This window comes from Serinus canaria, chromosome 12 (assembly GCF_022539315.1).
Source record: "Serinus canaria isolate serCan28SL12 chromosome 12, serCan2020, whole genome shotgun sequence".
Taxonomy (NCBI): Eukaryota; Metazoa; Chordata; class Aves; order Passeriformes; family Fringillidae; genus Serinus; species Serinus canaria.
The window spans coordinates 8,575,414-8,596,553 of NC_066326.1; the positions used below are offsets into that span (position 1 = coordinate 8,575,414).

The 21,140-nt window shown below is 45.2% G+C and overlaps 1 protein-coding gene across 1 annotated transcript; it reads left to right on the forward strand.

Moving 5' to 3' along the window:
- The first annotated feature begins 2,687 nt into the window (after positions 1-2,687).
- ACOX2 (acyl-CoA oxidase 2) lies at positions 2,688-20,257 on the forward strand. The gene is made up of 15 exons (XM_009091142.4): positions 2,688-3,072; positions 3,747-4,030; positions 5,199-5,361; positions 7,916-8,067; positions 8,319-8,426; positions 9,093-9,212; positions 9,703-9,818; positions 10,216-10,388; positions 11,444-11,606; positions 12,256-12,446; positions 13,609-13,770; positions 14,733-14,838; positions 16,749-16,966; positions 18,686-18,815; positions 19,536-20,257. Exons 2-15 carry the CDS (start codon positions 3,871-3,873, stop codon positions 19,596-19,598), a joined length of 2,025 nt encoding a protein of 674 aa, XP_009089390.3. The 5' UTR covers positions 2,688-3,072; positions 3,747-3,870; the 3' UTR covers positions 19,599-20,257.
- The last annotated feature ends 883 nt before the right edge of the window (positions 20,258-21,140 follow it).

A 21,140-nucleotide genomic window follows, 5' to 3' on the forward strand; every position in this document is an offset into this window, starting at 1 on the left:
GTGAAGTTTGACACCAATTCCTTTGTTAATGTTGTGTAAACTCACTCATCAATGAGCTCTTTGCATCATCTGCACCCAACACTGCATCCACTCCTTATCCCCAGACACCATCTCAATTTGATGAAAGTATAAGGGCACACAAATTGTGAATCAGGCTTTGCTCCAATCTGATTTCTGACTGTGGATGCCCACCTGCCTGGCAGGGTAAAATCCACACAAAGCCAAGGAAACACATCCTTGGATTTAATTTTAAAACAAATTTTTGAATTGACAAGTAATCCTCACACTAGTGAGCCTATGTGAACATTTTTAAAGTTGCTTTAGCAGCAACCAAAGACCACAGGTTTAGTAGATAAGAAGAAGAGATTATGCTTCACACATGCAGGTCACACACACCATGGTTCCTGAGAGCCAGGACTAAAACTGAATGCAGTGAAGCAAATGAAAAGGACTTCTCTGTCTCATTAGCAATATCCTTATCAGCAGATACCAACATCCCACTCAGAACAAGGCAGAGGTGGTGCTTGGATGTATTTCTCTGACACCAGGTATCTGCTGGGGTTGCCACACTGGGAGGTGTTCCCTGTGGCACTGGTGTGGCCAGTCAGCTCCTCAGTGGGGGTGAGATCTCCTTCTCCAAACCTGTTCTTCAAGTCAGGTTTACAAAACATCTTCCCACCTCTTTGACGCTTACAATAACAGCTCCCTTGCTACCCTACCATGGCAGGTTGGGTACTTCATTTCCTGGCATAAACCTTTCAAAGCAGCAAATCTTCTCTACACCTTTGGTTAGACAGGAGACCAGGGCACTCATGCAGGACTTTGTAAAATGCTTTATCAGCCTTTCCTAGCCCCAGCAGTGAGGTTTCAATGGGCTGTGCCCCAAAACTTCTGACAGTGATCACACACCTCCTTCCATCCATGGACACCAATGGTAGTTGTTCATTGTGACAGTTCCTCTTCTATGGAAGAGAGTAAGAACCAATCACTTCTGCTCTTTAAAGATAAAAACCTTTTAGCTATGCTCAAACTGCTCCATTGCCTGAGATTTCTCTTACTGCCAGAGTTTTCAATACCAGCTTTGCTCTTTATCCAGGTCATGCTGAGATCTCTTCTCCTATGCACTCACTCCTGAAGTGCTCCTAGATAATTTGCTACAGTGAATTTCCCATCAAGGAACACTTACTTTTTACTGCCTGATTTACTCCTCATGACTGCCTCAGAAATGTCAAGTTCTATCTTCTTCCCAAGCCAGTGGTACCCTCAGACTGGCCCTGGCTGAACACTCCTTCCTAGGAATTCCCCTCTCCCTAGTCTAGGTACTTTTCCATACTTAGATCATTTCCCAAAATTATCTAAAACTGCCTCAGACTGAATGGGTTTGTGTTGTTGAAAGCATTATATGAAATCTTGAGTTTGTCATGATACTGGTGAGATCCAGCCCAATGAAAATGGGCAAAAGTGCAAAATTATCAGCAACATAATAATGAGAGAGTGTTCCAACACACCATGACCAGGTGCTCTGGTGGATTTTGTTGGTTCTCATCACAGCCCATGGGATCTCTGGGCATCCACAGGCACTTGGAGCCGAGCTGGGTGTGCAGCTCTGGTGGCTCTCAGCTCAGACCTCACTAACAGACTGGCAATGACCTACTCAGGCAGCACCTGAGCCTGCCCAAATATAAACCTGCATGAACATCAGGTTGCAAAGAGATTAAGGGACAGGCTTTTTCCAATCTGTCATCCCTCACCCTCCCTTCAGGAGAGCCAGACCCACTCGCTGAATTACAAACAGCAGTCAAGAAGCACAAGGCCAAGCACTGCTGGCTCCAGCAGAAGGAAATGTTAGAACAAATGGAAAAATCCCACAGAGCACTTCAGAAGGATGTACTGCCTCCCCAGCAGTCATGACCCTGAGTCACTGTGGGATGTGATACTGTGCAGTACAGAGCAGAAACTGGCACATCCCTAGGACGCCCTGTCGCTCTGGGAGTGTGGTGGAGGCACATGGCATCTTTAATCCACCAGTGAATCCAAACACACCGTCCACAGCCCGTGAGCCACTCACTGCATTGCAGCTGGCTGCTCTCAATTGATTGCTGCTCCTCGTGGCTGCTGGGCTTGGCTCAACAAACTCAGCTGCAGGCTTAAAATTAGCGTTACCCAAAACTACATCCGATGTCCCAACATTTCCTTAACTTCCCACGTTAAAGCAAGCGTTCCGCAATGTGAACCCCACGGGCAGCACCTCATTCCCTGACAAAGCAGTTTCCAGCGGGGGTCTCAGCGACAGCACAGACCCATCGATGGGCCGTGCCCAGGGGGGATCCTCTGCTGGATTCCTCTCCCGTCAGGCTCATCCTGCTACAGCCAGGGTCAGCGGGGTGTGAGGGATGTGAGCTCCCATCTCCTGCCCACCAGCCCCAGCAGGGACAGGCTCAGGACGGCCGGAGGTGAAGGAGCACATCCCGGTGCCAGGCTCCTTCGGCCCCCGGCATTCAGTACAGCCGGAGGTGAGGGAGCACATCCCCGTGCCAGGCTCCTTCGGGTCCCCGGCATTCAGTACAGCCGGAGGTGAGGGAGCACATCCCCGTGCCAGGCTCCTTCGGGCCCCCGGCACAGCCCCGCGCCCGGCCCTGCACTGCACTTCGAGCTGCGGGAAGGGCTGAGGGCAGTGCCCTGGCCCAGCTGGGGAAACGCTGAGCACGTCGAACCCCCAGGCAAGGAGCAGCGCCAGCCCCAAGCGTGCTGCTCTCCACCCGGAGCAGGATACGAAAACAATAAACGAAAATTTAAAACACCAGGAGAAGGGCAGGGTGTCTGTTCGGGGACGGAGCTGGAAGAGCAATCTCCAGGGTGCCAGCCGCCCTTAGCGGATCAGAAGCAGCCCCGTTTGGAAGCGCAGAGCCTTGCGAGCGCCGCGGGCTGTGGGATTTTCCTGCCTGCAGAGGTCAGCGCTCCCCGGAACACCCGCGGGCCGCGGCGCCGGCTCCGGGGACAAGGTCCCCGCACAGGGCTCGGCAGCCGCGGCCCAGGCAGGAGGCAGGAGCCGGACGGCTCGACGGAGACGAGGTACGTGGGGCACTGCGTTCGCACGGACAGGAAGGAATCGCATTTTCCTCCCGCAGCCTCACGGAAGAGGAAGCTGAGGCCGAGGCGTCCCCGGCGCCCAGCCCGGCGCTCCCCGTGACGGCCCAAGGGCAGCGCCCGGTTACCCCGGCCGTGTGTGCCCGCCGCGCTGCCGCGGGGCTTTTCTCTCTGCAGCAAGACACCTTAGCCTAAAGACCTGAATATCAGAAAAAGCAGGAGTTAATAACACATTTGCAGTGGTTTCCAGAGTTTGTTTTTCTTAAAGTAACTTGATGCTTGGAAAGGCAGCAGTCTCTTCACGGGAAGAATCTGATTTATTGTCTACTCACTACGGCTTTTGTTTTTACTAGCGTCCTGCAACCAGTCTCACTAACATGGGGTTAGGGGTTGAGCCCCAAGGACAGAGGCAGCACAGGCAGAGCCACCAGTGCCTGTGAAGCCTGGGTCAGAAACTCCTATAAACATTAACACAGTGAAATATTGCAGCATTAACTTCTCATAGAATACTGGGGACAGACTGGGAAAAGAAAAATATTTTATGTTTTAAAATATGTCATAAAACCTGTAATTTGAGTTCCTTGAAGTGCCATAAATCTCCACTGTCCATTGCAATGAGGATAGGATAATGCCTAAATATTCACACAACCCTTGTGCAGGTACAACATCTTGGCCAACCTACCAAAACTATCCTCACTGTGCCAACGCCTCCATCAGGCATCCAGTGACGGGTGCCAGTGCCAGAGGAGCCCTGTCCCTTTGCAGAGCAGCACAGGCTCCAGGATGGCTCTGCTGGAGACCAGCAAGCACTCTCAGGGCTCAGTGCTCGGCAGCGTGAACCCCGACCTCAGCAGTGAGCGGCAGACAGCCTCCTTCAGCGTGGAGAAGCTCACCGCCCTGCTGGATGGCGGCGCAGAGCAGACACGGATACGGAGGGCAGTGGGTGAGTGACCCTTATGAGGCCCTGCTGGGGGCTGGCACAGGCCTGTGTCCTGCTGCTCTGCTGCTCTTTTGCAGCACAGTGGGGTTTGTGCTCCCGGGCATCGGCTTATCCCCCGTCTCTTTAAAAAGTGGGAGTGTGGAGCTGGAGTCTTCTCTTCATGTAAATCAATACGACTCCTCCGCAGCCACTCCTGCTGTCTGAAAGCTTTTCCTCCTCCCTGCTCCCATCCCCTGTCTCTGGCAAGACTGGTTAAACTGGAATACAAGAACTGAGGGTCGAGCATCCATGTGTGAGGCAAATGCGTGCAGGGGCTGGTGCTGCTGTGAAGAAATGCACATCACGTGCGAACCACAGCCAGCTTTCCTCCTTGGCACATCGGGCTCATCCAGGTGGGGAATTTCGTGTGTGGGTTGGCTCAGCCAGGCTGAGCTGCTCTCACTCATGATGGGTGTGCCAAAAAATGACTGTTGCTCAGAAGAAATAGAGGAAAACTCTCGCTGTTATCTCTGTAACTGCATCCATATTATACACTTACCAGAGGAAAACAGCACAGCCACTGGGATCACCCTCTTCACAGTGCTACTGGAGTTCAGTATAACCTTCCACATGAATAGACTCAAGGTTTTAAGGCAAAATGGACAAGGGGAGTGTTCAAACTGACACAGAAATAGTGACTATGAGTTGTTGTGTAACAGTGCAATGGGCTGGTGACATCCTGAGCTGGACACCCAGCAGGCTCCAGCCATAATCCACCCTCTGGCTAATGCAACTCACCACAGCCTGGTTAAAATGCAGCTCACCACAGCCCTTACTGCCCGCACAGCAGTTGGAGGCAGAGGGATCCTTGGCATCTTTTGCCAGAAGTCACCTCTCCCACCCTGACCGGGGAGGGTGCCCTACCCTGCAGGGTCAGCACTTCTACTGAACAGACCCCTCTCAGGCCCACTCAGTTCCCCTTGTGCTCCCCCAAACCTGCTGCTTTTCAGAGTTAGATGTGACAACCATGGCAGCCATAACTGGCAAAACAAAACCTGCCTGCAAGCACCCTAAAAATCACAGCATCAGTATCCATGAGTCCAGTCCTGCCTGCTCTTCCCAAACATGGCTCAAGGCGCTGCCTGCCCTTCCCCAGCCCCAGGAGAACCAACTGTTCTGTGTTGCTTTGCAGTGGAAGCTATCGAATCTGACCCTGTATTTAGCAGAGAAAATCAGTATTTCCAGACCCAGAATGAGAGGTACGAAGCAGCAGTCAGGAAGGCTGTTCATCTCCAGAAAAAGATGCATGAGATGGGATGGACTGAGAATGGACCTGAATATAAGTACATTTACAGGTGATTTTTTTTTTCTATGTACAACTAATTTTTTGTTAAAGAATCAGCTTTAGCAAAGGGTGGGAAAGGCTAACAGCTGACAGATTAGGTTTGGATAAAAATGTGCAGCAGGTTTTTACTTCAGCAGGACACTTAAGAAAAGGGAGAATGGTGGTGCACAGCTGGGAACTTCTCCGAGAGCAGCACATGGGTACAGTGTGATAGATCATAGCAGTTCACAACCACAACATGAGATTTCCACTTCAACAACCTCATTACTTGTGCTGCAGCTCTCATTTCACCCCTTAGACATTTTTAAATGTATAACTAGAAGTGGAAGTGGTGCTGTTTCAGTTACATTACTGACTTCTAAATAAATTAAAGATTACATTCTGTTTATCTAGAAAACACAGGAAAAAACTAGCCTTAGTTTGTAGGTAAATGAGAAGAAAATATTTTCACAGTCCTTTCCTTTAAAAGTGTTCCTAACACTTCATGTGGGGTTGAGCTCCACTTTTCCATTGCTTGCCCCTCCTTTCCCCCTTTGCTCAGTCAGTTCCTGGCTGGCTGTTGCCCAGGGCACACTCTCTGCTTGGTGGGGTCACATGCCCAGTAGGAAGGTGCAAGTTCAGAAGTGTCACTCAGAAGGGCAACGCCTGTTCCTTACACAGCACTGCTGACACTCAGAGCCAATTTTTGGCATTTCATAGACTCATAGCACAGTTTGGGTTGGAAAGGACATTTAAAGGTCATCTAGTCCATCCAGCCTTTTGCAATGAGCAACAACATCTTCAATAGATCAGGTTGCTTGGAGCTGTGTTCTGCCTGACCTGGAATGTTTACTGGGAGGGGGCATCCACCATCTCTCTGGGCAACCTGTGCCACTGTTTCACCATGCTCATTGAAAATGAGCTCTTCATTATGTCTAGTGTAAATCTACCTTCTTTAAGTTTAAAACCATTACCCCTTGCCCTGTGGTAGCAGGCCCTGCTAAAAAGTTGTCCCCATCATATGAAAGATGATAATTTTTTATGCTGAGCTCTTCACCACTTACAGCAAGTGGAACTAATGAAGGGGAAAATGTGCCATCAAGAGCTCTCGGACCTGATCATTATATTCCCATTAAAAAGCAGCTCTCCACTGCTCCCTCAGAGCAAAAAAAAATCCCACCCAGGTGTGCTTTTATCAGGCCCCCTGATGCCAAAGGCTGCAGCTGGACCAGCCCTGTGTTGTCCCATTTGCTGGATGAGGAGCAGAGCTGTCTGGCAGGGCAGCTCTTGCTTGATGGAACTCCAGGTGAGCACCAAGCTCTTATGGCAGAACCCTGGCTCCCAATGCCAGGCACAGTGAATCACTCACACAATTTAAAATCAAGCTTTTCAAATCCCTGCTAAAGGAAAAGTATTTCTGGCCAGGCTGCCAAGGATTCATTAAGTCATTTTCTGTTAATCAAAGCAATTTTCCTTTAACTTCTTTGTTCATATTCCCCCCCACCCACCCCGCCACTGTTTCAGCATGATTAATTCTCTCTCAGGGCCAGTATAAAAGAAAGGTCAGAATCATTTGTTAACAACAGAAGGTATCTATGTGAAAGGAGATGCTCTCTAGAGCACTGCAGTAAAGCAATGTGCTAACAGCCACTCAGCTGCTGAGAACAGCACAGGCACTCACTTCTACATATACCTGTATCTGTGAGGTGATTCAGCCATCTTCTGAGGAATCCCAGGAAGAGGGATATAGTCATATTCCTCATGTTTTCTTATTATTTCTTACACACTAAAAAAGCTTAAATAACTTTCTCATTTGCACCATGGAAATCACTGTACCCAAGTTCCCATACACAGTTTCTGGAATAGTACTTTTTAGGATGTATGCAGATGGTGATGGTCAAGGACCAGGGATTATTTGGATGTATTTTCATTTTTCTACAAGAAAATAACATCTGAATTCAGGACAAATTTCCATGAACCCCAGTATTGTTCACTGACAGCAAAAGGCAGCAAACAAACAGCAAGAAGCACAACAACAACCCAACACACCATGGTATTTCTCCAGAAATACCATGGGAAGGTTCAGGAGATCCAGGTCCCAGATACCTACATGTGTAATTCAGTCTAATATGCTTCACAGTGAACTGCTAGGGTTTGGAGTTTTTCAAGTAGGGTGCTTTGTTCTTTCTTTTTAGTTCAGCTTCAAAATCTGACTTAAATAATCATGAAAAAAAATCCTCTGAAGTAAAATAAAAATATTAAATGCTCACAGAGTGTCAGGAGCTTTGGAGCTGGGTTGTGCTTTTAGCTCAGCATCTGCTACTCAGAACAGATAATTCCTCCAAGACCAAGTGAGCAAGCAACACATATGCAGACTCTGTTATGAAAGAAGAGACAAAAGCAGCTTAGAAGGGCACTTTTCCTGCAACACTGTGCTGATGCTGGGTGCTGGGCAAGGTATGACAAGGCAGAAATCAGAAGGCAGCAGGTGGTACTGTCTGGTGACCGCTGCAGTGCCACTGCCTCATTCATCACATGCCTGGAACTTCATCCCCTTAAAAACTGCCCTTGTGCCTTCTCTGCAGGGCACTGTCAGGAGATGTCGCGTTCCTCCTTCACCGCGTCTTCATGAGAAGCATTTCAGTGCTGGGCTCGGACAAACAAATTGCCAAGTGGATTCCTCTCGCCACCCAGCACAAGCTCATTGGGAGCTACGCCCAGACTGAACTGGGACACGGTAAGGCTGCAGGGAAAACAGCTTTTCTCTGTGACACAAGCCTGCAGCCCAGATTCCCATGGGAATTTGACTCCTAACTGTCCATCCTTTACTGGGACGGGGGTGGTTGGGTTCTTGTTCATCGAAGGGTAACCACAAAACTCTGATAATACCTACAGCCAGCTTCCAGGGATCCTTTGCTCTCCCCATCCCTGTGATATGCCAGGAGATGGATACATAGATAGATACTTTTTTAATTTGTTTTTTTAAAGGCACTTATCTTCAGGGTTTGGAAACAACAGCAGTCTTTGATACTGCTACTCAGGAGTTTATACTGAACACACCAAAGATCTCTGCCATGAAGTGGTGGCCTGGAGACAGTAAGTACACACAAAAAATCTTTTGCCTTCAATTACTCAGTTACTCCATCTACCCTGGTTCAGTTCTGTGTTTGAGGGCCTAGGTGCTAGCAGAAGACTTCAATAAAAGATACTCACATGGACAAGCAAGTAAGAGTAAGGGGATTGTCCAAGTTCAAAGGCCACAAAGAAGCCACCATCATCTACAAAAACCCCTTGGGTTGCAAGCTGAAGAACTTCACTCAGGAAAGCTCTTTCCTCTGCAGGAATAAATCTTCTCTGCTTTTTAAATAATACTCAGACAACCAAAAACTGCAGGGAGGTCATCAGCATAAAGGATTCGAGTCATCAGACAGTCTCAGCATAAAGGATTCAAGTGTAAAATTCTTTGCTCCTTTCAGGAAGGTATTTCACAGAAAATAACTGGAGTCACTGCAACAGCCACAGCACTTCCCACTCGCACCACTACATTAGCTCAAACAGTTTATTTTTTCTCATATTCTGTTACAAAACTGTTAATCCAAGCCTCATGGGCAGCAACAGAGGCAGAATGATGGTGCAACTCCTGAGAGCTAAGAGCAGGCTGATTTAGGTTTCCAGCACACACTTGTGCTGACCCATACCTCTCTTAACTGTGTTTGTGCTGTACCTTGTCTTAAGGGAATGGGGCTGTTTTTCTTCTCACAGTGGGAAGATCAGCAACCCACACAGTGGTCTTTGCTCAGCTGTACATCCGTGGGAAGTGCTATGGCATCCATCCCTTCATCGTGCAGATACGCAGCCTTCAGGACCATTCCCCCTGCCCAGGTAAATAACCCCAGACACTGCAGCACTTGTGCAGGTGCTCTGCCTATTTTGCCCTTAAATGTTTTCTAAAACATTGGGCCCGGGGCAAGTTATAATTGTCAAAACCAAGCCAAGAGAGATAGCCAAGGTGTAGTTATCATTAACCCCAACCTTTTGATCTGAAGGGAAATTTAACATATCTTCAGCCATATCCAGACCAAGCCCTTGACATAATCAGAAGCCTGGGCTGCTCTGAGCACCTCTGCATTAACACCTCAGTTCTGACCCCAGCCAGCACAGATCCATCTGTCAATGGATCATGGAAACAAACTACTACAAACAAACTACTGCAAGGCATTTGAATGCCTGCTTCACCCCTCACGCAAGATCACGCATGCTGGGGAAGAAGCAGAGCTGACCGTGCCCTTCTTTGGAGGTCCCCATCCTGACACAAAATGGGGAGGAAAAAGTTCAAGTGGAAGTAAGCAGGCTGTGCTTTCTCCTGCTGCAGGCATAACTGTAGGAGACATCGGTCCCAAAATGAATTTTGAGCACATTGACAATGGCTACCTCCTGCTGAAGAACGTGCGCATCCCCAGGGAGAACATGCTGAGCAAGTTCTGTGAGGTATGTGTGGACTCACATCACAAACTTGCTGTCAGACTCTCATTCCGCAGCCTGAGAGACAACAGGGACCTGTCTAAATTTGGGACAGAAATCTTCCTTTGAGTGTCAGCAAGTCTCTGAGGTTTTACCAAGGGCAGAAGGTACCTGAATCCTAAATGAAAGTCAGCATCAAGAATTCCACATTCAGAAGCTGGGGATCATAGGGCAGGCAGAACCTACCTCTGCCACAAACACTCAGAGTTTGTCTCTTCAAACGGATGTCTTTCATCCATCACACATAAAAGCATTGTTTGCATTAAGTGAAGTATTTTTATGTCCATTTTTTTCCGTGCATAGCGATTACACATCCACAGTAGTACTGACTAAGACAGCATCTGACAGCCTCTCTCTGCTCTAGGTTCAACCAGATGGCACCTATGTAAGACAGGGGTCACAGAAGATTAATTATTTCACAATGACAACCGTGCGCATTTCCCTCATTTCCGACGAGGTTCTGACTCCCCTCATGAAGGCTTGCACCATCGCCATCCGCTACTCGGTGGTTCGCCGGCAGTCCAAGCTAAAGCCTGGGTAATGCCATGCATCCCGCTGGAAAGGGGACTGTACCCTGTGTTCCCCCATGCCAGTTTGTATTTCTTTTCATCTTATCTTTCAGCCCATCACTGGATGATTTCCTGGCCCAGACAGGGCATGATAAACATGCTTCCCCATTATTTACATTAACGAGCTTCAGTCAAAGTACAAGGGAATGTTTACAGTTCTTTCCAAGATAAGCTTCATACTTTGAATTGGTCAGTGGCTCACACAGGCAACTTATTCTTTTATAACTGGCCTTCCCCTGTAATCCCATAACTGAGCAGAATCCAGACAAAATGGACAAGTTGCTGGATTCTTATTCCATAGTGCCCTTCTAGTGGATGAAGCATTAAAATACCTTCCAATATCCAGAACTCTAATATTCAAACTTTAGGCACTGAATTGTATTCAGTGTTGAATCTCCATTTTTTTTAAAGAAATATGTTGATTTGAATGGATAACAAAGATTTTCATTTAAATATCCTTTCAAAAGCAGGAAGATCCTAGTGAAAACACAGTTTGGTTCAAACACAAACCAAACAGAAGAGCACAGCAGAATGAACTATTGTAATAATCAATTCCATTGATTGAAGTCCTAAATGTACCAACCACAGAAGTGATAAAGAACATCCAAAAACAGCTCAGAAAACTTTAAATAATCAGACTTATTTTCAGGGAGACATTTCTACGCACAGGGCCACAAAGATTCCATCTAAAAAGCCAAAGTTTATCAGGGTGCAATGCCACTGCCTTTTCTGGAACACCTAACAACTTGCTGTCCTTGAAGGCCTCATCCTCTCCTGCAGTCCCTGCTCCCCTCTGTACTGACTGATCACACAGAGCCTTTTCTACACTGTTAGGCTTTTTAGGGTTTGTTTCTCCAACAGCTCAGCAAGCTGGACAGATTTCCTGCCACACTGTCAGCTCAGTCTTGTTCATACACTGCATCTTGGTAACGAAAAATGCCATTTTCATTCTGCAGCAGGTAAGGTAACAGTAGCTGTGCCCATGTCCACAGTCTCCCTGCTTCATCAGCTGTCTTCCGACAGGGAACAAGAAGCAAAAATCCTTGACTACCAGACTCAGCAAGAGAAACTGCTGCCCCAGCTGGCAGCAGCCTATGCCTTTCATTTCACCAATGACTACCTGCAGGAGCTATTCAACAGGGGGTACAGAGAGATCCAGAGGAAGAACTTTGACATGCTGCCCGAGGTGAGCTGCAGCAGGATTAACTCATACAACACTTCTGTTCCCTAAATGTTAAAGTATTTTAGCAAATTGGACAAGCATTCCTCTCACCACTAGAGAACTGGAGAAAGAGGAAGCACTAATTGCTCAAATGACGTGTCCCAGATCTGCAACCAGTCAGCAACAGCATTCACTGTACCACCCCAAACTTTTTGTTTTGGGAGCTATTGCAGAGTGAAAAGTCCTTGAAAAGCATGTTCAGAACCTCTTTCCAAGTAGCTGGTGGCACAAAGTGTTATTACACAACTTCAGCTCCAGTGCGCATGCACGTACATCTGAGCCAAAACTAAAAATGTGACTTTTTAAACAGAACAGAATATTTTGCAATTAGGTACTTGAAATGAAAACACATTCTGAATAAAGGTGGCCAAAGCCAGAATTGGCTGAGAGAAACCCAAAAATGCATAAACTGACTACAGTGTGCCCAGCAGGAGCATATGCAGCATCCCAGAGAGACACCAAGGTCAGGCTCAGGGAACTGGGTGCTACCAGCATTCAAAGGGGAACCTGACAGGGATTTCATGCCCAGATATTACAGAAGATTTAAAAAAAGGAACTTATTCTGAGGATTCCACTGATAATACTCTGCTTTTTTTCTCCCTTTTTTTAACAGCTCCATGCATTGTCTTCGGGTTTTAAAGCCGTGATCACTCAGCACTGCACAGCAGGAGTGGAGATCTGTCTCCGGGCCTGTGGGGGCCATGGCTACTCCCTGCTGAGTGGACTGCCTTCCTTGTATACCAAAATACTTGCCTCTTGTATTTATGAAGGGGAAAACACCATTTTGCTCCTGCAAACTGCCAGGTAACAATTCAAATATGTTCATCTAAAAGCCTGCCCCCTCATTTATTCAGCCTTTACCACTTCTTCTCCAAAACCAGTAAAACCAGCTACTCCTTTCTCACAGCACCATCTAAAAATACAGCCCAGGACATAAACTATTCATGCCTTCAGTCTAACCAGCATGGAAGTGTGTGGGAACTGGATTATCTCTTCTATTTTTGGTTTGGGGACGTATGCAGGTGCTGTTCTACATAACCTCATTTTCCTCTTTGCCTGGTAGCACAGCAAAGGTATTGCTGTGAAAGTTTTGTGGGTAATTTTTTAAGCAACCAATGTGACAATGGTGCCATGTAATGCAATATTGGTAAAGTGGGGTTGATTCAGAGGAAGCAAAGTTGTTGGATACTGAAAGTGGGTGAGTCATGCTCCAAGAACATCACTTTCCTCCAAACATGCAGACTCATGATTAACAAGAGTAGATGAAATACAGGGTAAAGAAACTACACTGCTTGAACTTTTAATAATGTTTGTTTTTACTAGAAGGAGAAAACCAGGGCCCTTCCAAGAGTCAGAGCCACCACGTAGCTCTGTGCTGCCATGCAGACATTTCTGCACTCATTACTGCTTTTTGCAAGGTCAACAGCAAAATCAAGAGAAATGCTGTACCCTACCCTTTTAATTCCAGACCTGGTCAATCTAGCTCATAACAGAAGTATCAAAAAATAAGGGAATGGGGAATGCTCCTTGTAAACTCTCTCCAAGGGTCTCATGTGTTAACATAATGTGACTGTGTGTTGGGGATCACAGAGAGTAAGACCAAATCACCATTAAAGCTCCAGAGCATTGAGACTCAGGTTGCAAAGTTGATAATGTATCTAATCACTACAGTGCTGAGACTGCCAATAGCCACAGCAAGTTTCTGCTGAAAAAAATATCATTATGGGTTGCTGTGGTTTTTAATAAGGCAGACAGCCCCCCCCCGCCCCCAGACCCACCACAGATCAGGTTACTGTGAGTAACATACAAAACAAAAGGTCATTACTTGTTCAAGTCCATTCTGGGCCACTAATGGGATGGGTCACACCTTGCTGTTCCTCACCTGAGCCCACTTTACTTTTTGCATGTCTGTTTGCTACAAGGAGATCACCACCATCCCCTGCTCTGACTATTACCCTTTTCCCAGGTTCCTGATTAAGTGCTTCATGGCAGCCAGAGCTGGCCAGCCTGTGCCACCATCTGTCACTTATCTGGCTGCAGTGAAACATGGGAAGTGTCCAGCCAAGAACAAGTTGGATTTTCTCGGTCCAGATATTTACACTGAGGCCTATCAACACGTGGCAGTCAGGTCAGTACAGAGGATGGGAGACAGAATTTCTCTCTTTGACATCAGAAATGTGTTAAGAGCTCAGCTTCTTCCTTGCTTTAAAGGGAGGTAAAATAAAATAAGTTAAACTAGGATTGGTACCATCTGTTCCTGTAAAAGAAATGGAAGGCTACACAGAGTTAACAGCCATGTCAGATGTTCAGTATGAAGCTTTCACACTCAGAAGTTTTTAAGCCATGTGCTACCAAACAACTACATTTCACAGAGTTGGTGGCACTATTAAAGTAAATCCCAGACCACATCACTGAATTGCCATGCAGTAAAATCTTTATTGGACCCTGAGAAATTCTATTGGAATCTTAAAATTTCACATACCTGAGAAAGTGATGTTTGTTTTCAGTTTACACCACAGCAAGAACAGAGCCTCTCATTCTGTCTGTAGCTTTTCAATTACACACATTCAGCAACTCAACATAAATAAAAATTATAACATGAGTGGTCTCAGAATTATGTACACAGTTCTGGGCTGTATAGGTGCCACCTCTGAAAATCAGGGAAAAAGACAACCCTCATGTCATTGAAACCAGTGTAAAAACAGCCACTCTTCAAAAAGCTTCCTCAATGGGAACAGGATTTGAATCCCTGTGTAGAAAAAGAGAAACATAAAGTGACAGCAGTCCAGTATTACTGTTTGTTTTGCAAACTCTCCTTACACACGCACAACCCAAGAAAAGCTCAGCCAAACCCCTGGTAAACTACCCTGGAAGCTGAGAAGGCAGAAATCCTTCAGGACCAGGGTGGTCTGGGTTCTTCCCACAATTTATACTTAGATTTTGCATAATCTAAGTTCGCTCATACTGAGTGTAGATAACTCCAGATGTCAGAAATGCCAGTTTGCACTTCAGTCACACATAACTCCCAAGTGCAAATTCAAGCATGTGGGATGCACATACAAGATGCTTTGTGCTTTTTCAATTTCCCAGGCTCACAAGCAGCACAGCAGCAAAACTACAGGACTTGATCCAGTCTGGAGTCAAAAAGCACGATGCATGGAACCAGTGCACAGTGCAGCTGGTGCAGGCTGCAAAGGTTAGCAAAATTTATCTGCTTATCTGATGTTTGTCTTTATGAAACAATATGCAACAGAAATGGCATGATTAGCTTAAAACCTCAGTGCTGTTCCTGTTGGCATCTAAGAAACACCACAAACACTGTCACTGTGGTCTGCATGGTGGAAAAGTTGTATTAAGAAGCAATTCCTTATCTGAAAAATGTGCTGTCTGTATAGGCCAGGTAGAAAAATACTAGGAGAAATGAAAGGGAGAAAAAATACTTTCACATTATGCTGCCACTACTAGCAGAAGCAGACCTCCCATATCCTGCAACAGAACCTCACCATCTCCAGCCAACACTCATCTTTTTATAAGAATCCAGCATTTCTGGTGCCCAGGAGTCTTCCTAAAGCCACTCCACTGAAAACTGGTGGAGTCACAGCAAAGGATGAAACATGCCTGGTACTTCTTCCATCTGCTGGAAAGATAACTGCAGGGAAAAGAGTGAAAACGAGTGATAAGTGCAATGTTAACTACTGCTGAAAGATAATTCAAGTTTGTAAGAGATGCTTTCAGCTGAAGTAGCATTGGGGCAGCAGCATTAGTTTCCTAAAACGAGGGTGAATTAGTACAGACTTAAACAGAAAAGAGGGGAGAAAAGCCCTAAATATTAATGAAAACTAAATCTGTTGATAGTGCTGTATCTCCAAAAACCAAAATTCTTTTTTAATATGCAATTAAGTGCAATTCCACTACAGTTATGGGGAAGGCCTTTCCTTCCTTCCTTCTTCCCTTCCCTTCCTTCTGTCATATCCACAACTTATTTTAACATCATTAACTATATTTGAAGAGCCTAACATAAGCAGAGGGCTGGCTGTGGTATTATCAGTGCTCCTCATAGACTCTTCAGAAAATGGGATCTGGACCCCCAAAGACTCTTTAAGTATTTCAGGTACAGGAAAAGTTATCCAAACCCCTTGGATTTTCCCCATACCTTTAAAATTTTGATATACTGCTGCCTTCTTGGGGCAATTCTGTATTTACTTCTTTATTCCATACCTTCCCTGGAGATTCACTCACATGTCTGGCATGGCAGCTCTATGAACTGACACCTGGCAGCTCTCAGCTGAGTGCCTCAGACACTGGGCAGACTCCACACAGGTTAATTGCTTGAGTGCCCACTCAGGGCCATTCAGCTTCTCAGGCAGGTTCTGCACTCCACCTCTGCAGCTTCACCATGGCAGGAAATGCAGCACTGCAGGTGTGCCATGCTTACACCTACAGCTGGAAGGGAACTGAGCAGTGGGGGGTGAACCTACACAGATCCCAGCACCACCAACCACCCCCAGCAGTGTCAAGGTAGCCAGAGTCAGCCTAATTAATTCATCTCTGCATCTCTGCTAGTATTTCTGTCATTTCTGGGTCAGACATTCTACTGGTGTGTGACCCCAAAATTACCAGTTTACTTAAAACCACAAAAGTAGGAGGTAAGTTTGGTTGGTTTTCTGTGACAGTGGTGTTTCCAGAGCTGAAGCCTTGTAGACACTGATCCCAAAGTACCATGAGCCCAAGGCCTTCAACAGAAGTTTTCTCCTGTTGATGTACAACCAACATTCACTTACAACACAAGCACATTCCAATGTATTTCCTTTACAGAAACTCTTTGGGATATTGATGCGAACTATTTAGAATAAGTATCAGCATGATTTCTGAAGCAGTTTTCTAGAGTTTACAAATACCATGGTGTTGACTGTTTACACATTCTGTCTTCTGCTGTTGCTGTAAGCCATGAATGTGAAAGGCCTGGTCACCCAGCAAACAAAGGATACAGACTGGAGAAATGCCAGGGAAATGAAAAGGTTTTATATTCTTTGCAAGAACATTTTAGTCACTTGGCCTACTAAAGTGTTTGAGGTGCATTCACTGTTGATTGCATTTGTTTTCCAGGCTCACTGCCACTACATTGCAGTGAAAAACTTTGCAGAAACTGTGGAAAAACTCGAGACCAAGGCTGGCATCCAGAAGATTATGAAACATCTCTGTGACCTCTTTGCACTACACGGGATCTTCTCAAACACAGGAGCCTTCTTGCATGATGGATACACATCTGCAGCTCAAATGGACATGGTCACAGCATCCTACCTGGACCTCCTGGCTGTCATTCGGTGAGCTGCTTTGGCAGGATGCACACAGCTATCCAGTTTATCCCTGTGCTAGATATAAAAGGGTGCTGCTGTACCTATGGCAACATCTTCACAGTCAATTCACCTCATTCAGTTTTTATTTCCAGTGCCTGGCAATACTAGAAATTGATTGAAACATCTACTCAGAGTTTGTTTTCATGGCAAAACAGACCCCAGTGTCCAGCTCCTCTGCAATCTCTAAAGTTCTGTAACATGAAGTCTTAAATTATAAATGAAGATGTCATGAACACTTTCTACCATCTGCAGTAGAGTGAAAGCAGGAAAATATGTAGTCAGAGCACACTGGCAGGAGGCAGCCACAGCAACCATCACACATTGCAAAATCTGCTTAAGCCACAGCTAATACAGCCTCCTCTGTTGCCATGGCTGAGCTGCAACTGGTACCCAAACAATCCTGCCTACAGCTACTTCAGATGCATCTGCTCGACACCATTTATTACCAACTCTGTGAATTCTGAGTTAAGGTTTTTACTTACCACAACACTCACAGAGGCTTTTTGACAAAGGGTTCACTGTTTGTTTAGAACATAGTAACTTATGGTGCAGAGGAGTTGCTACTGTATCTAAAATTCTACCCAAGCCACCTGAAGAGAAACAAGAACACACTATAAGCAAGGGCTGAACAGGGCTGAGGCAAACAGCAAAGGTTTTCAGAACTGATAACAGAATCTGAATTAAGTGATAAGTTTAACATAACATTTTCAAAGCCTAACATGTTGTCTTTGGAATTCACTGCAATTTCTGTGTTAGTCCATGCCTTGTTAACAGGATTCAAGAATTGAGTATTTATGTATTTACAGTTAGTAGAAAGGATATAACCACTTACTGGTCTGTAGCAAAAACACAGCCTTTCCCAAACCCTCAGACAGCTCTTCCCCAAAAGGAGCTGGAAGATAGAAAAGCTGACATTTGAGCAAGCCGCTTTGCATCCTAGTACCTCAAGTGTGAGGTACAGCCAGCACAACTTCCTACACCCAGGATGATGGAAGGACAAGGAAAAAGAAATTATCTCCTGCTTAAGAGATGCTGCCTGTGCTCTGGCTGTCCATACTGGCCCCTGGACTAGATGGGCCCTTGGATGGGTCAGGGTTATTTTGCTCTTACAGGCATGAATAGAAGAGCTCAGCACCTCATGATGAGATAAATAGAAATACTGAAAGGTGGATGAAGGTTGAAGATCAGCAAAGCAACTTCACATCAATCTAGTAGGAACCTTATTCCATTTTATAAGACACACATACAGCATAAGAAAAATGAAAGGAAGACAAAAATCAAAAGAACAAACTGTCAGAGACTACTGAGAAAACATCTGACATGAGTCCTGAATTAGGGATGGAGCCTGCATGATGGAGCCAGGGTGAACACCCTGCAAACACCCATTCAGCAGTGCAGACAACTCAGGACATGAATAGAACATCACAGAATAACAAAATTATTAGGGTTGAAAGGGACCTCTGGAGATCATTAGTCCAATCTCCCTGCCAAGGCAGGGTCACCTAGAGATGTGTCTGAGGAATCAGAACAAGTAGGATTTCCCCCCACCCAGTAAAGACAGGAGGAAAACTGGCACAAGTTTTCCAGAAGAAACCTGGAAACTGCCAGGTTTATCTCTGGTTTATTTTCCCATCTTGCAAAGCAGTACCCTGTCAGTAACAGGAATGTCACTCCTGTGCTCTGTAGGAAGGATGCTGTGCCACTGGTGGATGCTTTTGACTTCACAGACCAGAGCCTGAACTCTGCTCTGGGCAGCTACGATGGGCAGGTTTACCAGCGCCTCTACGAGTGGGCTCAGAAATCACCCACCAACCAGGTAGGGATGAGCTACAGCTGGGCAACCTCCACAGCAGCCAGGGCAGAAACTGCTTTTCTTCTAACAAAAGCAATAGAGATAAGAGACAAGAGCTTTTAATTCCTCTTTGTATCACATGGTACAGAATAAGCTAAAATAAAAGTCTGTTTACATATTATGGAACAGCACTAAATGCAGGGTATTTTCTATACACTAATGCTTCTACTAGTGCAAAACTTGGGGTTTTAAATATCCTTTAACACTTATACTCTTTCTGGTTAAGAAAGCAATTTGATCCTTCATGGTCTTTAGCACTTTGCTTCCTCAATTCATCCATACTGTGGAGCAATGTAAAAATTTTGTGTGATGTAAATATGTATTTCTCTGTTTGAAAACTCATTTGGCCTCGAGTGAGATTTTTACTGTGGCAATGGGTATCCCTTTGAAATTCCACACTTAAACACAAAATTTGCCTTCAGCAAACATATCCAAGCATATTTTCTGAGGTTGAATAATATGCTGTCCCCTTTGAGAGGAGAGTGGTGTGCTGGTTATGAAGGACAGCACATATTATAAGGAAAAAGATCTTGCACATAGTTGAAGCAGCTGCTGGTTTGTTGGTTGATTTTTTTTTAAGTAGTGCAGCTTTATGTATTTCTGAGATTGTTCTTAAGAAAAAAAACCTCAGCCTTTCCCTTCTTAATTGCCATTAATTCCCTTCCACATTCTCTTTCTGAACAGATGAGCCCAGCCTACAAGAGGTATTTGAAGCCACTTCTGCACAACACGCTATCAAAATTATGAAGAACATGTTTGAAGTGAAGGACAAACATTTCCTCCTGTTCTTTGTGCAGCAGTATATTTATGAAGCATCAGTAATGACTAATCAGAATTAATAATCAGTTGCTTACTTGCAGTTACAAGTATGAAAGATTCTCAGCCAGCCATTTGCAATTAGACAGATGCCAACAGCGCTGAGTGGTACCTGCTGCTGTGAGACAATCTAGTCAGGAATGGTCCAGGATTCACTGTTTTCTATCCTGAAGTGTCTTGACAGCATCAAAACTCTCATTTGACTTTGTTATTCTCTTTCTAAATCCACTATATGATGACTGAGGGGGAAAAAAACCCACGACCACACTGTGAACCCTCTCTCGGTGTGTTGTATCTATATAGTGCCTTCAGAAAACCCAAAACAACCAACTTTACTGAAAAATCCATGGTGAAATCGTGATCCTTTGTTTTTAGGAACAAGTTGTTCTGTTCGATCAGAAACTATATTAGAAAGTGCATCTGTTTTGACAATTAAAATAGCTCTTGATTTGTTCAGTACTGGAATACTCCTGCCTAATGAAAATGCAGACAAAGCTGATGCCAGCTCCAGTCTGCAGAATTTACCTTCCCATTAATAGAGCTGCTCATTTCTATAAACCTTGAGCTCCAATAAAGTGTATTATTTGGAATACTGCTTCTCTAATTATTATACTTCATAATTACGGAAAGGGCAAGCTGATCCTGGCCAGTCATTAATTTGCTCATAAATGAATTGTTGCAAAGAACATCTTGTGATTATAATTCAATGCCAGTTAACACAAATATTTCTTACCACGTGTTGCAAGAAAGAAACAACTTTTCCTGAGCTTCATCAGTTCTGCTTCTCTTCCCTCCTTCTTAGCAAGAATAAAGCTCTCACTGCTGTCTCTTATTACACAAGTCAAAAACCTGCAATGTATGAACAGGAAGAGACAAAATATGACAGAGAAATGCCCCCCAAGACAGCCTTCAGAACCAGATATGGGAGGGAAAACTCCCACCTGCCTGGGACAAGAACTTCATGGGAGAACAGAATCCACTTCATGAAACAGATACCAACTCCCTTACTCCCAGCTGCAATCAAGTTACATCATAACCAGAAATTCTATTAATAATTATGACAAAGGGACCAGGATAAGTAGAAATGTCTGTATGAAATTGAGTAAAGCCACAGCATTTGAGTGCCTTGACTTGAACATCACTAGAAAAAGCATTCTGCAGTTAGAATTAAATAAATAAAGTCACTGCATAAAGTGCTGACAAACCAGGCAACTCTATTAGTAGCTACAAGTATTTAGGCTCTGTGTTCCCTCCACCCCTACCCCCTTAGCCAGTACAAATATTTGCCATCTTTCTATCAATCTAAAGCAGTTTTCAGAACACAAGCTTTGTCTATAACGAAGACATTTGAATCAACTGATTAACATAAAAAGGAACAAATTACATCATTAGTGGAAGAAACCAGCGTCCTACCAGAACACCCCAACTACTCCACAGCACAAAAAAACAGGATTTGGGTGGGAGGTTTTTTGT

Excerpts from the sequence above, each read along its gene's own strand:
- ACOX2 (XM_009091142.4), top strand. The coding sequence starts at position 3,871 with ATGGCTCTGCTGGAGACCAGCAAGCACTCTCAGGGCTCAGTGCTCGGC. Across the intron at positions 4,031-5,198 it reads ACGGATACGGAGGGCAGTGG|TGGAAGCTATCGAATCTGAC; the intron begins GTGAGTGACCCT and ends GTTGCTTTGCAG. Across the intron at positions 16,967-18,685 it reads GACCTCCTGGCTGTCATTCG|GAAGGATGCTGTGCCACTGG; the intron begins GTGAGCTGCTTT and ends TGTGCTCTGTAG.